This window comes from Anastrepha ludens, chromosome X (assembly GCF_028408465.1).
Source record: "Anastrepha ludens isolate Willacy chromosome X, idAnaLude1.1, whole genome shotgun sequence".
Classification (NCBI taxonomy): Eukaryota; Metazoa; Arthropoda; class Insecta; order Diptera; family Tephritidae; genus Anastrepha; species Anastrepha ludens.
The window spans coordinates 40,413,678-40,431,749 of NC_071503.1; the positions used below are offsets into that span (position 1 = coordinate 40,413,678).

Consider the following 18,072-nt stretch of genomic DNA (forward strand, 5'->3'; position numbering starts at 1 on the left):
CCGCGATGTTTGATACTTAAATTGCTAATTTGTTTCGTTTCTATTCCTTTATTGTGCATTGTGTTATCATTAAACCATCTTTTATTAGTTCTATAATTTGTTTCGATTCCATATCAAATGTATTTATAGAGGGAATACAGAGAACGTTAAATATAGAGAAGTCTCAATGACAGGAACGTATGGAATTTTCAGGGGTACTCGTTTTGCGCGCGTGGTACGCCACATTTTTCACCAAAAGTTAACAGTAAGGGGCTGAATTATGTAAATTTAGCAGCAGTCGATAAGAATTTGTTGGTGATTAGAAGCAAAGAACGTTAGGTAGCTTTTTAATATGACCTATATATTTGAATTTCCAAATCATCCAAAATTATATACATATGTTATGTCTGCCTGTCTGGTGTCTGTAAAACCAGAGAATGTTAATGCAATGAGAAGGAGCAAATGTTAAATGAGCTTTTTTCGAGTTCCAATTTGTAGATTCATAATAAGGTAATTTCAAATTCAACTTTCCTCACGAGTCGGGAATTGCAGATATTTACCACGCGAGTGACGCGAGTGGAGGGTTTCTATATTTATTTACCACGCTAGGACAGCAATTCAGATTTTTTCTGCGTTTACCAAACTACTGAGGAAGTTCATAAGATTTTTCGGCACACTACTAAGGAAATCGACTTATTTCATGCCCACAGCAAAGCGAATAAATTTGCGATTAAGAAGGCCGCGCGGCAGTTAATTTGTGGTGCAGAAGCTAAAGTCGGCGGAATTATTCGTTTTGTTTTTTGGCACGTATTTAATTCAGGTTCAAGTTTTATGAATGAAATTGAAATATGAGCTCGAACTTATGAATGAACTTTCTGTTTTTGTTCTAAATTGTTCAGCGCCGTCGCTGATAGAATCATGCCCGCTGCGACTGCGTCTACGAATGTATTCTGTTTTTGTAGTCGCTAGGCTTAGATTTTAGCTTCGGGCGACATGCGCATGGGAGGTATGTGTTTTTGTTGTGTTCTAGAACATTTTAGAATGTGTGGTGGCAAAGCGGCCATCGCGTTGCGCTTGCTGTTGCTTTTGCGTCTATCAAAGTATTGTGTTTTTGTAAGTACAATATTAGGAATATCGACTGGTGAAAGACAAAAGTACACGGAAGCAAGAAGGGAGCGCTGCGCTCGCGCATATATGTATGAATATATGAACGTGCATGGATGTAGTAACATATGAATACAATTATTTTGTAGGAAGTTTAGAAGGCAAATAGGTATATATGTATTTATATATGCTAGGACATAAAGTGGGTATATATACATACATAGAGCAGAATTGTTTTTGCACTTGTTAGAAAGAAACTCGTTCACTAGTGTATATTTGATTTCTTGTAAGAATGTGATGTGCTGTGACATGTGTATATATGTACATAAGTCAAGGTTATTGGGCATACATGCATATGTACATATGTAGGTATGAAAGGAAGATGATGTTCTTACGCTTGTGCATTATTGTTTTTCATATACAAATGTACATACATACATACATATGAATGTAAATGCTGTCGAATACATTAACTATAAAGTGACGTACAATATAAAATAAGTGTTGATTTATCTTACACCGTTTTATTTTCTGAATGCAAATACCTCCTATTGACATGTACATATATACATAGTATGTATATTGTCATATACCATCATTTATGTACATATGTAGAGTATTAATGTATGTAATGAAAAACTTCATGAATTACTTTCAGAATTTATTACAACTTATTCGCGTCGCGCGCATACATATCGACGTAGACATCACAAACCTTTTGTTCACAACGCAGGCGCAGAAATAAACGCTCTGCGTATTTATCCTCCCCACGTGACTCGCCATCAATTCTCAGCGTTTTTTTTCGTTTTTAATTTTTTTTATTTTTTTGATGTTATCGTAAAAAAATTGTAATAAATTTTATGTATCCGCTTATTATTTCAAAAGTAACAAAATGGTAAAAAAATAAGCAGTCGAAGAAATAAACGCACCGCCTATTTTTCCTCGCCACATGTTAGACTCGATTTCAATTCCCGGCGCAAACTTTTTTTTATTAATTCTTTTTTTTTTTAATGTAATTGAAAAAAAAATTATGTAATAAATTTTACGAATTCGCTTATTATTTCAAAAATCCGAAAATAAATAGTAAAAATTTAATTATTTTAATGTCGAGGTGAGAAATGTGTTGTGTGTTGAGGTGAAAGATGTGTGGTGTTTCTAATTTTCGTGTGGGGAAAAGTCAGTGAGGTGTCTATAAACTCGGTGTGCTAAATTCCCTTACTTCAAATCTTTCAAATCTCAATTGTACTAAAAAAAGCTCACAGCAACATTTGCACCTTCTCATTGCATTAACATTCTCTGGTAAAACTTTGTTGAATTCCCTTCAACTGAATCAAAATCCTCTATAGAAAACGCTTCATTACCAGGCGCACAGGAAGATGGCATATGCAAATGTAAATTTGTGAATTTATATATATTACATTTGCGCATATGTATATGCTGTGTGTATGTATGTATGCTCACCAGCCACAGCTCAAAATTAAACGGTAAAACTTCTCAAGAAATCCAGCGCGCATTCAAAGGCGCAGCGCACATTCATAGGCACAGCATTGTATGTACAGTAACCTTGACATTTTACAGGCACCTTCAAATGCTCTGATTTCAGAGTAAGTTTCTAACTTTGCAGATATATGCATAGGTTTTGTGCACTTTTTATCAATTCAAGAACTACATACTATTTACCTACTATCAGTTAACATAAAATAATTGTTTCCAAATTTTATCTTAGTATTAAAATATCCGAATCACACCTTTTTTTTAAGCTACTTGTTTTCTTCTGCAACTTACTGTATGCTCATGCGCGCACTTGACGCACAGCAGCTGCGGCTGTCGAGCATTTAGAAAGACATATTTACATACATATATTGATGCATACATATGTACGATACCGCGGGCACTCGACTTGACAAAAATTCAAGATTTATCAAATATTGGCAAATAATTCTTCGCGAAATATTCCAATATTGACTATTTTCGAATTGTCGAGAAAATTGGCATATGGCGGCTCGTTTTATGAATGAAAGTACTTGCTCTTAGAACTATGAACTCGAATTTATCAATGAATTTTTTGATGATGAGTTTTTGTTGTACAGTACAATAGTTGAAACTGTTCGGAGCCGCCGCGACTGTTCAGCGCTATGTCAACTAGAATGATGGCCGCTACGCCTGCGCCTAAGACTGCATTTTGTTCTTGTAGTCGCTAGGCATAGAATTTTAGCTTTGAACGACATACGCATTTTGAGGAATAAAGTGAGTGCCCTGTGTGTGCGGTTGTTTGTCTGGTTGCGGTTGTATATATACATGCATATGTGTATATTAATAAGCATTGTTTTGCTTGAATTCAATTCACATATTTATATTTGCATATGCCATCTTCCTGTGTGCCTGGTAATGAAGCGTTTTGTATACAGAATTTATTGATTTGATCAATTGAACGTACATAGATACAGTTAGGGCATCAAGTGTGCATATACGCACATGCACACATGTACGTCGATGCATATGCAGACGAAGTTGTTTTAGCATTTGGAGGAATTCGATCATTCGAATATTTACACCCTAATTATTGCATGAAATATGATAAGGCGATGCTCGTGAGGTAGGTCATGTTGCTTCAGTGCATACATATGCGTGCAACACTATATTCATTAAAGATGCAATAGAACTTAGTTGTCCCATATATGTATGCAAATACGTTTCTTTGAAGTTTTCTCTTATTTATTTTAAATTTCAAAGCTTTGTACTATCTATAAAATGCATACATATGTATATGAGTTATTCCCTGTAATATAACATACATACATATGTAAATTGAAAAAAATTTCGTTTGGCAAAGGAACAAAAAAATGCATATTCAAATGTACATACATAAATATGATAAGGCATGAGATAGGTCATTGTTGCTGCACATACATTTGTAACACTATAAGAATTGAAGATGCAATTGAACTTTTGCACAAATATAACTAACATAATATGTGTGATATATGTATATACATATGTATATTGATATACATATATATTCATCAATATACCAATATGCTCTTTGAATTCTTGTCTAAAATTAATTTCGGCTCGAAAAATTAGTAAACATTTTCATCAAATTTACTAAAACGCACACAACAAAATGTGGGTCGTTTTATAATGTATTCTGTTTAAATTCTTCTTTTAAAATTAAAGCAACAAACATTAAAGTTACTTTGATTTTAAATGTTGGATTTTAAATCTTTTATTTGGTTGTATTTGTTTGAAAATATAAATTGAAAAAATTTTCGTTTATCAAGGCAACATAAAAATGCACAAGCAAATGCCTTGCAAAATGCCGTCGGCATTCGTCAATTTGATTTCATACAGAAACCAAAAACTGAGCAGAGCCAATGTACTTGTACATAATTCACTGTAATCAGCTCTGTTAAGAAGTTCCGCGCTGTCGAGTTGAGCGAGGTGAAATAGTGTTCGCGGTTTCACTTCATTTTTGACAATTCACACTATTCGTAGCTCGTGAAAATTCTCTATATTTAACGTTCTCTGTTTGGTGTTTCACTGCAATTGTTTACATTAGTAGATGCAACTGAATTTGTAATTGGCTTTGCACTTGTTGGTGTATCGGTAGATATTATTTGTTGTATCACCAGTTTTTATTTGTTCACTTTTTTGGTTGCTGAGACTGTTGGTATGCAAGTACCCCTCAGATCACTTTATTACACTCTTCTAGTTCATAGTAATTGTTTTCAGTACGCTTTTACATTGTGTCCTCTATCACGTTGCCATTTTTCCTTTTCTATTCAAGACACTGCTTGCAGAGGTTTTATCACTTTTAAATGCAAATTCAAGCGCATTGCGCTCACACATAGTTTAATAAACCACTTACGGATGGTTTTAGTCCACATTTAGCACTTCCGAAAACAAATTAATCGATATAATCTTATACTTAGAAATTCGCACGGGTTAATATGAATATTTTTCTCATTAGTTCGTGTAGAAATCATCAGTTCCCCATAGAAAGTTTCGTTAAGCGCTTGTAGAACTTTCAAACTGGTATGGACAATGGCATCATCCACATACCGTGCGACTTTGTCGAAAACAATAATAAATAGAATTATTGACAGCGGAGAGGTTTGAGGAATACCATTTTACGATTTATTTACCCAGTACTCTAAAATTTAACAAGAATGCTGGCTACTAAGGCCTTCGGCTGGAGATTTGTGTAGAGTACCTCCACTTCACTTTCAAACTTCTTTCGAATTCTTTAAATATATTTTTAATACTCAAACTCAAATTATGTAAACCATTTCAATTCACTCTACTCTTCAATTTCAATGACATAATTCATTTCATTTCAACTTGCTCTACTTCAATGACACAATTCTTTTCATTTCAATTTACTCTACTCTTTAATTTCAATGACAAAAATTCTTTTCCTCTTTTTTGAAACCCGAAACATAAGTAAACACATAGCACACAGCAAATACATTTTTTTGTCATATGATACCGCACTCCAAAGCAAAGCCATAGCTCACTGTGAAGTAAGTTAACCTGAACAAAATTTAAGTCAACCTAAGCAGAATTTCATTTGTATAGTATTTTTAAGTGTTTACAATTTTGTTATTGACTTGTAACAATGTTTGATTGTAATTATGTATATTTTATTGATGACAAGGCAAAAAGAAAGTATAAAAATAAAGCCATTCTCTCAAAAGGCAGCTCAGTCAGCTCAGTCTCAACCTGATAGTTGGAAGGCAGTTATTTGCCCTAACTGAAAAAAATAATCTTTTATTTACAAAGGAATCTTTAGTCGGCAGGTTTGCCCTAAAGCTCTTCCAAAAATAATAGCACCTATACATTGACGATCCTGCTTCACATTACATGGTTCACTTTTCATGGCGATCCTGCCATCACCTTTACATGGCGATCCTGCGGACGATCCTAAACGCTAAATAAATCATTAGTAAAAATGGCTGTCTGGGAAGGAAAGAAATACAAATTAGAAAAGAGTGAAAACTTCGACGAATACATGAAGGAATTGGGTGTCGGTATGGTTCTACGCAAAATGGGTAACAGTGTCAGCCCCACCGTTGAACTGAAGAAGGATGGTGATAATTACTCTTTCACCACTACCTCAACCTTCAAGACAACTACGGTCAACTTCAAGCTGGGCGAGGAATTCGATGAAGAGACACTTGATGGTCGCAAAGTGAAGAGCGTCTTCACTCTGGACGGCAACAAATTGGTGCAAGAACAGAAGGGTGACAAACCATCGACCATTATTCGTGAATTTACTGACTCCGAGCTAATGACTACTCTCACCCTCAACGACGTGAACTCCGTCAGAGTCTACAAGGCTGTATAAATGCGCAGCGCGCTACATGCGAAGTTCAAAACAACAGTAACAAAAGGCTAAAGTAATTTAAAATAAAAAATGCCACTTCTTGCGATAAACTAATGATTGAAAAACTAACTATCATACATAACTACATATATACATATATATATTTTGGATTGTGAATATCCCAATTTTGTTTATGACTGATTATTTGCTGATTAATGCATAAAATAATGTAATTAAAAGTATGAAGTTGGTATTAGGTAACAATTAACTATTTTTATATGATTAGGCGGCTAATTAAAGTGAAATAATTCTCAATATTATTAACGACGCGCACCAAATTGTTCACACATGCTATGATAAATATTGTTGAATAGAGATTTTTTGCTAATGCATTTAAATATATTAACATTTAATTTAAAATTTTTATCATGGACAAATATTTAAGCACAAAACCGGCATAAGAACAAATGTGACTTTTTGCATTCAGTTAAATAACCATAAAATTGAATATTCGTGCACCTTAACGAAAATAAAAAAAAGTGTAGAATTTATATTAACTTTAATAAAATGCACAATGGGGTTGGAAAAAAAAAAAACAAAAAAAAAATTAAAATAAAATTTTTTTTTTTCAAATTTTTAATGTAGATATTAATAAAACAAAAAATATCACTACATATTATAAAACAAAGTCGCTTTTTCTGTCCCTATGTCCCCGTATACGCTTAAATCTTTAAAACTACGCAACGGATTTTGATGCGGTTTTTTTTTAAAGATAGATTGATTGAAGAGGAAGGTTTATATCTATATAATGTGAAGAAATATATAAAGGGGGCGTGGCAATCGGTCAAAATGTGGCAAAAAAACATAATTTTTTTGTTTTCACGGCCATAAATCATAAACGAATCAACCAATTAAAATGAAACTTTCTTAGAGTTTAACTTTGAAATATTTACTTTCGTTCTGCATCAAAAAAAAAAATTTATATATTTGTTATTTAACCAAAATTGTTTAAACAAAAGCAGCTCTTTTTCCAAAAAAAGCTGTTTGTGTGTTTGTTCGCTGTCAACCGAATGAAGCAACAGGCGTTAAGCGATAATCTCACCACACCTCATTAATGTTGAATTACATCGTATGGTGACGTATGTATGTATGTATTTACGAATCGCTCGCATTATTTCATTTCGGACGTATGTACATATATCTATGTATGTACTGAATTCCATGTAATTATATGCACATACAATTTTACAGCGAAATAAAACGCTATTTTCACGTTCCATATTAGTAAATCGCACATACAGTATGCAAAGTTCGTATTAGTACACCCTCTTACAAATAAAAATACCACGTATATTTTCAAATTTACTTTAAAGCAATTGATTTCAATCGTAGTGCGGTATTGTAAAATTCATAAAAAAATAGAATAATAACAAAAACTCCGAAACATTTGCATAGAATTGAAAAAAATAGCTTTAGTAGCAGTGTTGCTATTTCTACTGCAGGCAAAATTCGTATTAGTACACTTAGTATGCGTTGAATTTGTAAACAATTTGTTGGTATTTACCTTTATTTTCGAAACGATTCAATGTTTAACCTTGGGCAGTTGCGTTTTAGTAGCCATTTGTTCAAGTTCGCGCAGTTAGCTTGCAATGTCGCCAAAGTCAAACGAAACTATGAGATTAATAATAAATATGAACAAAAACGGAATGTCTTTACGCGAAATTGCGAGAACATTGCAGAAAAGTGTGTCTACAATACAAAACTTAGTCAAAATTTTTAGAGACAGTGGAAGGATTGACAAAAAGCTTCGAAATGTGAACAGGGCAAAGCTTGGGCAGAGGCACAAGACTTATTTGAAACGCCTTATGAGAAAAGACCCCACCGTCAGTGGAGTTTCACTAGCTGCAGAACTAGAAAAATACTTTTCTATCAAAGTTACACCTCAAACAGTGCGCAATTATGTAAAAAAATTGGGATTTAGAAGCAGAACTGCGGTTAGAAAACCGTATGTAAGCTCAGTCAATAGAAGAAAGCGTGTTATATTCGCCAGGCAATATTTAAACAAAAATATGCGGTTTTGGAAAAGGGTAATTTTTTCAGACGAGTGTAAATTTAATATAAAAATGTCCGATGGACGCATAAAAATTTGGAGAGAGTGTAATACTGGCCTTCAAAAACGAAATCTGCAGCCTTCTTTCAAGCACGGTGGTGGTTCTCTGATGGTATGGGGATGTTTCGGGGCAAACGGAGTAGGAAAGTTGCATTTTATTGATGGAATTATGACTGCGAGGCAATATATTGATATTTTAAAAAAGAATCTACGCAAAGGTGCCAAAAAATTGGGTAGCAAAAAAAATTTATATTCCAACAAGATAACGACCCTAAGCACACGGCGTTGGATACAAGGTTATGGATGCTTTATAACTGTCCAAATTATCTCAAAACACCACCACAAAGCCCGGATATTAATCCCATAGAAAATGTATGGTCGATTTTCAAAAAGCAGCTGGAACATCATCAAATAAGGAACCGAGAACATTTAAAAAAAGTCCTCAAATCAGAGTGGAAGAAGATTTCTCCAAATCTCACAAAAAAATTGGTGGAATCTATGCCGAAGAGATTGTCTGCTGTTCTAAGGCAACGAGGGTATCCTACAAAATATTAATTTTCTGAACTATTTTTTATTTACTCTTTAAATCATTAAAAATACATGTGTACTAATACGAATTTCGCTTCTGTGAAAAGTGTTCATTTTTTTCTTTCTTATTTTTTTTTTTTGCATTTCAATACACTTTGTGAGCGGTTTTTTTATTTGGCCTTATTTTAGTTAATTATCTATAAAATAAAACGGTTTCAAGCATTTGTTTTAAAATTAATTTGAAAATATACGTGGTTTTGTTATTTATTAGGTGGTGTACTAATACGAATTTTGCATACTGTAATTAAAATACAGTTTTTGAATAGTTTTTATTGATTCGGAGCGCGTTTAGCTTGCTATCGATTCCATACAATAACATTTTTTGTCATTTACTTTTTACGACAACTAATAGCTTATTTTCGAAGCGATTTCAACAAATAGGTACAACATTAATCCTTATCCAATTAAATACCTTAAATACATTGTTGTTTTCATATAGATCTATGTATATGGCTCTTTACAGCATATAATTAAAAACAATATTTTTCAAGATATTACATCAGTAGTTAGTAATTGAGATCTACCGGAAAAATTGCGTTAGCTGTTGCGTCATCCGGCATTGCCGCTACTCCTTTGGAAGGAGGCCGAACCGCACACTCTACATTCAAGCTCCCGCTGAAAATCGCAACCGATGATGATAATAGCGTCTGTAGTGTTTCTAGACAGAGCAATACAGGAAAATTGAGGCGTGACTGCTCATTAATAGTCTGGGACGAAGCTATCATGTCAAACAAGACGTCTGTGGAAGCACTGGATAGGACAACACGCGATTTGCACAACAAAAATTCACCTATGGGTGGATGTACAATTCTGTTCTCAGGAGATTTCCGTCAAATCCTACCAGTTGTGACTCGAGGAACACGTGCTGACGAAATAAATGCTTCGCTAAAAAGATCCCACCTTTGGTCGCATGTCAATAAATTAGATCTTAAAACTAATTTGAGGGTTTCGTCATCTTCACGTGAGAACAGGCTATTTCCAGAGATCCTGCTAAAAGTTGGCAATGGAGAATTAACACAAAGTGAGGGAAGGATTAACCTAGAAAACCTTTGTGTTTTGATAGACAACATCCAAGAGTTAGTCAACAATGTCTATCCTGGCATTGATAACATAAGTTATAAGACAATATCTTGGTTTAAAGAAAGAGCTATTCTGTCACCAACTAACGAACAAGTAGATAAAGTAAATAACTTGATTATTTCAAAGATTTATGCGCCGACGAAAATATACTACTCGGTCGATACTGTTCTCGATTTGGAAGAAGCTGTTCAATTTCCTACAGAATTTCTAAATTCTTTGAACCCGTCTGGACTCCCTCCTCACAAAATGGAGCTGAAAATAGGTTGTCCTGTTATTTTATTAAGAAACCTAAGTCCACCTAAACTTTGCAATGGCACGCGTTTGCTGGTAAAATCACTGAAAACTTTCATAATAGAGTGCACAATACTCACAGGATGTGGTACCGGAGAAGATGTATTGATTCCCCGAATCCCTCTGATACCATCGGATCTACCACTCCAATTTAAACGCTTACAATTTCCGGTAAAGACATCTTTTGCAATGACCATTAATAAATCTCAGGGTCAAACCTTCAACGTTGCAGGCTTAGATTTGAGTGTTGACTGTTTTTCACATGGCCAACTGTATGTCGCTCTTTCAAGAGTAACCTCTAGAGAAAACATGTTTGTATTGTCTAATGACAAGAAGGCTATGAACGTTGTATATAAAGACATTCTGTAATATAGTAATTGTTGTAAAAATAAAATAAATACATATGTAAAAATGCAAAAAGTGAATATGCAAAAATGTAGGGTATGAATTTAGATATCCCAAAGATAGCAGGAAATCTTCATGCTATAAAGAAAGGGGAATTGTTTTACTCCAAATTTAACGTGTGCGGGCCACGGGCAGTAATGAATAAGCCAAAACTACTGGATCGATTTTAATAATTTTTTCAGTGAGTGACATAGGGTATATATTTTATACCCGTACGAAGCAGGGCGGGTTGCTAGTATATCATACAATAAAATGCCGATGCATTATCACGAATAAAGATAGACTCAGACATACTAAAAAAAATGATACCAACGAATTGTGATGACAATAATAAAATGTTTGTAATAACAAGGGGAATGTCTGCCAAAAATAACACCAGGGTAGACAAGGAGAACTACAACTCTCATTCGAAGTCAGGCCAACTTCACATTTGGGAATGTACGTCCACAGCTGATATAAGAAATATAAAAAGATTAAAATTCGTATACGAAGAAAAAATGAAAGGATCCGAAATACAGATAAATAAAAAAGGGGATATAATAGTCCGATATAGTGAGGAGCCTCTGAAATACGTTTCAATCATGGCGAAACTATCATCAATAGCGACTAAAAGAAATATAGAAAAGCTAGCGCTAGCAAAAGATAATTTATTAAGAGAAATGAATATTGAAAATTTTAAGAATGCATTCAACAAGTTACAAAGTGAAAGATTAGAACAAAAATTAAGACCCTTAAGAATAATTTTATATAAAGCCCCAAAACAAATTAATGGCGAAGAAATTATAAAAAATTTAATCTTTGAGTATCACAATTCAGCATTAGGAGGACATCTGGATATAAGAAAAACTATCTTAAAATTAAAACAAAAATACATATGGAAGAACATGAGAAAAATGATAAAACGATATGTAAACAGTTGTTAAGAATGTACTCGAAACAAACCGACAAAATACATAAAAGAAAAAATGACAATAACGGACACACCTGGTACAAGCTTTGAAAATTTAAGCATAGATACAGTAGGACCATTGATTATATCAAATGGTTTCCGATATATTTTAACGGTACAATGCGAACTGACAAAATACGTAATCTTATTCCCAATGAAAACTAAAGAAGCAATTTCTATCGCAAAGACACTAGTAGAACAGGTAATACTAAAATACGGACTTTTTAATACATTAAAATCTGATCGAGGTACAGAGTTTGCAAATGAATTAATGAAAAATATATGCGAAATACTAAATATAAAGCAGACCTTTTCAGCACCCTATCACCATCAGACAATAACAGTTGAAAGGAGTCACAGAGTCCTAAATGAATTTCTGTTACACTTCGTAGAAAATCACGAATGGGACCAATGGCTAACTTATTTTGCATTTGCTTTTAATACCACGCCGAACATAGAGACGGAATTTTCACCGTACGAGTTAATATACGGAAAACTTCCACGCTTACCAACTGACATAATCGAGGACAATCAACCAGTATATAACTTAAACAATTACGCAAATGAGATGAAACTTAGACTAAAAGAGTCACTTCTTAGGGCACAAGAACTGATAAAACTAACAAAACAAAAGGGAAAAGAACTACAGTGAAATTCCCCATTACGGACAGTCCTTATAACCGGACAGCTCCAATAACCGGACAAATTTTGGGCACACAGGTTTTTCATTCATTTTTTCATACAAATATCATCCTAATAAACGGACACTCTAATAACCGGACGCGGACAAAGTATTTCAAACCATTTTCATAAAAAAATTTCTCATAAACGGACAAAATTCAAAAATATCACAAGCAAGCTTTGTTGTTCATTATAAAAATGAAATAGGTGATTCCCCTTTTAACATGTATGCACTCATTCAAGTCCTGTGTTTTAAATTAAGAGTAGTTTTCCATTCAGTTTGTTAAGTCAGTTGCATGCGAATGGTTGCGTTCAAAGATTTTCTCTAAATGGATCAAAATGTTTTCACTGAGGACAACAATATAGAAGTTCAATTTGACCAACAAGATGATACTATGGACATAAGTGATTCAGAAAATGGATTTTCAGAAGAAATAAGTGAGCCTATAACATCATATGATGAGGCTTTGAAACTTGTTGCGGGCTTGAAACAATATGCAAAAAATTACTATGTAGCTTTTCAGCACATTAATAATATCGAGAGTCTCTTTGAAAATGAACATTTTAAATTAAAGCAATCAAGCATTACCTAATTTTTTCAATCAAGCTAGTATTGAAATGTAAAGACTTGTACAATGTACTTAATCGCTATATGTATGCAAATATTCTTTACTTCCAAAAATTTCTTAAATAAACTATGTACAATACAATTTATATGTGTGGTATATATTTTGTGACTTCATCCCTTATAAGCGGACATCTCCCATAGCCGGACAAAAACACTGCGACGGTGAGTGTCCGGTTATAAGGAATTTCACTGTATATGACAAGAACAGTAACACATCAGAATTAAAAGTAGGTGACTGGGTATTTGTAAAACTAGAAACTAGAAGAAAACAGCAAAGTCCATATCATGGCCCTTACCTCATAGTGGAGCGTAAAGGAGTCAATTCTGTATTACAAATTAACAATAAGCTTAAGGAATATCATAATAATACCCTTAAGAAATACAAAATCACCTAAAACATTATCATATTAAATAAATTTAAGAAAAAATTACTATAAAACATAGAATTAAAAATAGATTTAGATATACTAAGAAACTTTTAAAGTCATAAAATTGTTTTTATTGAAAACCACTGAACTTGCAAAATTTAAACAAATTTTTTAGCACAGTAATTTTCAATCTTAACCACAGGGGTGTAGAGTACCTCCACTTCACTTTCAAACTTCTTTCGAATTCTTTAAATATATTTTTAATACTCAAACTCAAATTATGTAAACCATTTCAATTCACTCTACTCTTCAATTTCAATGACATAATTCATTTCATTTCAACTTGCTCTACTTCAATGACACAATTCTTTTCATTTCAATTTACTCTACTCTTTGATTTCAATGACAAAAATTCTTTTCCTTTTTTTTGAAACCCGAAACATAAGTAAACACATGGCACACAGCAAATACATTTTTTTGTCATATGATACCCCACTCCAAAGCAAAGCCATAGCTCACTGTGAAGTAAGTTAACCTGAACAAAATTTAAGTCAACCTAAGCAGAATTTCATTTGTATAGTATTTTTAAGTGTTTACAATTTTGTTATTGATTTTTACTTGTAACAATGTTTGATTGTAATTATGTATATTTTATTGATGACAAGGCAAAAAGAAAGTATAAAAATAAAGCCATTCTATCAGAAGGCAGCTCAGTCAGCTCAGTCTCAACCTGATAGTTGGAAGGCAGTTATTTGCCCTAACTGAAAAAAATAATCTTTTATTTACAAAGGAATCTTTAGTCGGCAGGTTTGCCCTAAAGCTCTTCCAAAAATAATAGCACCTATACATTGATGATCCTGCTTCACATTACATGGTTCACTTTTCATGGCGATCCTGCCATCGCCTTTACATTTGTTCTTATAAGACAATTTTAGAGATAATTTATATTAAGTATTCAAAAAACAATCATTGTGATATGTCGAATAAAAGTAAAAAAAAAAAATTGTATACATTTAGTTTAGCTAAGATTTGAAATTTAAGGAAAGCGTTAATATTATCCGAGTTTGCTAATTTTAGATGGCCAGAAAGTTTACTGCTGCCAAAACCTGTTGTTCGGATCTGGCTTAGGCCGGGGCATGCGTCCAGGAGATGTTGCACTGAGAAATCTGGCCCATTGTAGTATGAGCAGCCGCCACGCTCAAGGAAATTGAATGTCCAATTCTTAGACGCATAAAGGTTCTGATACCACTGCAAGGATAGTCAGCTGTGAAAATCGGTTTAGTTCCACGGGGATTATTTAATTTATAGTGGTGTTCATAGGTGGCTAAGTAGTTTGACGCGTACATCTGTAGATCTTTAGGAGTGAGGTGGTTAAAAAAATGGAATGGCTGCTTCCGTGCTTTATTTGCACGTTCATCAGCGACTTCGTTGCCTTTGATTCTAGCATGACCAAGAATCCACAAAATTTTTATTGCGCTTCTTTTCATATATAATATTTCTCATATTGATGAGTAACAGATCGTTTTTTGGGTTCTGCAAGGATTCAATAGCGGATTTGGTGTCGCTGCACATGACATGTTTTTTGCTAGTTTGGGACGCAAACATTACTGATTTATGCAGTGCAGCTGCTTCTGCTGTGAAAGCTGAGCAGTATGTCGGCAGAGCACCGACAGAAATTGTGGCACCGTCGCTATTGGTCACATGAAATGTTGTGCTGGTGTCCGATTTGGATCCGTCAGTGAATATAAAATCCCATTCTTCTCGAAAAAGATCAGTAGATTCGCGGAAGTGTTGTATGTATTCAACCGATGCTGTTCAATTTTTTAAGGCAGAACAATTTATTATAGAAACAGTATTTAAGGGAAACCCACTGAGGGGGTGTTGGTGTTCTCAAAAAAATCGGTTTAGATATGATGTTCAATTCTTTAGCGAATGTGATGCTCCGCCACAAGACCGAAGGCGATTTGCTTTGCTGTGATGATCTTTCGACTATGTTGAATAGTATTGTGCAATATGCGATACCTGTTAATCCTGCTTCCGTTAAAACAGCTTTGGTTGGGAATATAGGGAAAGCCCGGATACATCTTCTAACGGCTGTGTGATATGGTGCTTGCAGTAGTGCTAGATGATTTTTGGCGCAGTGACCGTATATAGGCAGGGCGAAATCAATTTCTGATAATATTAACGCTTTCGTAATAAAAGTGCTTAGACGAAAAGTAATTTTTAATATTTAATCGAGATAATGGAGAATGGTTCCATATGTAGAAGTTCACGCAAGTGGGGAAAGTTACTGATCGCCATTCATTTCGGAGTGGCCAGGCCGATTCTTCCGCATATGGTTCAAGCAGCTCACATCGTCCGGAATTAGCCCATGTATCCTCTGGGTAGCTTCCGAACACCCGTTCGGGAGTGAGCTAACGTGAGAAGGCGAAGGCATAGTTGGTTGTGCGTTGGGATGGGGACCCGAACTGTTTTTTTAACATCTCGCTAAATTGCGCCCACGCCCCGACGGAAGAGAAGGACGATGCGACCAAAGATTGCTTCTATAAGCGCTTGGGACGTTCCTATCAGCGCTGCGGGGTCGACGTAAAAATCGTACTTGGCGACTTCAACGCCATAGTGGGCAAGGAGGGAAATTTTGGTGCCACACTCGGAAAATTCAGCCTGCACAACGAAACATCCGGTAGCGGACAGAGGCTGATCGACTTCGCCGGGGCCCGAAACATATTAGACTACCAGATTCCAGTATAAGAAAATACACCAAGCAACGTGGCTGTCTCCAGATCGGAAAACGCGTAACCAAACCGATCATGTAATGATAGATGGAGGACACGCTTCAGGTGTATTAGATGTACATCGACTCGGATCATTACCTTGTTGCAGCCGAACTATGCACACGCCTCTGTGCAGCGAAAAGCGTACATCTAACTACGCAAAAAATGTTCGACATCGAAAAGCTGCAATCACAACAGACAGCCAGAAGATTCGCCACTCGACCCTCACTCCTGCTCTCAGAGAGCACTGCCCATCAAACCGGAATGCATTAGCAATGGAGCAACATTTCTCGTTCTCTACATACCGCCGCCGAAGAAGAAATCGGATTCCGGGGAGCCCGAAAAAACAGTTGGTACGACGAGGAATGTCATGTTGCCGCAGAAAGAAAGGATGCTGCGATCGGTCGCAACGCGAGCCATGTGGGATCGCTACCGAGAGCTAAGAAAGGAACAGAGACGTATTATCCGACAGAAGGAACGACCAGAAATTTCGGCGGCTTACAGAAGGTTTTAAGACCGGGGCGTTTTCCTGTAAGAACAAAGACGGCGATCTGGTGACTAACGACCAGAGCAATCTTAAATTATGGAGGGAACATTTCTGGAATCTGTTAAACAGTGGCAGCTGCGCATGTCACAGAGAATGTGAAGATCCCGATACCCCAATCGTTGACGAGGAATTGTTGTTCCGTTACCCGATCATGACGAGGTGAGAATAGCGATAACGCACCTAAAGAACAACAAAGCCGCGGGCGCCGGCGGACTACCGGCTGAGCTATTCAAACATGGCGGCGAGGAGCTGGTAAGGTGCATGCATCAGCTCCTATGCAAAATATGGTCGGATGAAAGCATGCCTGCCGATTGGAATTTAAGTGTGCTCTGCCAAATCCATAAGAAGGGCGATTCTGCAATCTGTGCCAATTACCGCGGGCTTAGTCTTCTAAATATCGCCTATAAGGTTCTAGCGAACGTATTGTGTGAAAGTCTCAAGCCCACCGTCAACCAACTGATTGGACCTTATCAATGTGGCTTTAGACCTGGAAAGTCTACCATAGACCAAATACTCACAATACGCCAAATTTTGGAAAAGACTCATGAAAGGAGAATCGACACACACCATCTTTTCGTCGATTTCAAAGCTGCATTCGACGGAACGAAAGTACGAGTTTCCTGTATGCCATGATGTCAGAATTTGGTATCCCCGCAAAACTGATGCGGCTATGCAAGATGACGTTGCTCAAACACCAGCAGCGCCGTAAAAATTTAGAAGGACCTCTCCACGCCGTTTGATACCAAACGAGGTTTCAGACAGTGTGACTCGCTGTCGTGTGACTTCTTTATCCTGATGTTTTAGAGCATCGTACGAGCCGCAGAACTTAATCGCACAGGCACAATATTTTATAAGAGCGTACAATTGTTGGCGTATACCGATGATATCGATATCATCGGCCTTAACATCCGCGCTGTTAGTTCTGCCTTCTCTAAACTGGATAAAGTGGCAAGGCTAGTTTGTCTGGTGGAGAACGAGGACAAAACGAAATACCTCCTGTCATCAAACAAACAGTCGGCGCACTCGCGTATCGGCACCCACGTCACTGTTGACAGTTATGATTTCGTGGTTGTAAAATACTTCGTATACTTAGGAACCAGCATTGACACCGATAACAATGTCAGCCTTGAAATCCAACGAAGAATCTCTCTTGCCAACAAGTGCTACTTTGGACAGAGTAGGCAATTGAGTAGTAAAGGCCTCTCTCGACGAATAAAACTAAAACTCCAAGACTCTCATCAA

General features: G+C 35.7%; 2 protein-coding genes across 2 annotated transcripts in view; one reads left to right on the top strand and one right to left on the bottom strand.

Annotated features, from left to right (window-relative positions):
• Positions 1 to 18,072, bottom strand: part of LOC128869967 (paired box protein Pax-6-like) — a 65,747-nt gene that overhangs the window by 21,360 nt on the left and 26,315 nt on the right. The window lies entirely within an intron of this gene.
• LOC128869387 (probable fatty acid-binding protein) lies at positions 6,014 to 6,430 on the top strand. Its single transcript, XM_054111937.1, has one exon. The coding sequence runs from the start codon at positions 6,035 to 6,037 to the stop codon at positions 6,428 to 6,430; it is 396 nt and encodes a 131-aa protein (XP_053967912.1). The 5' UTR covers positions 6,014 to 6,034.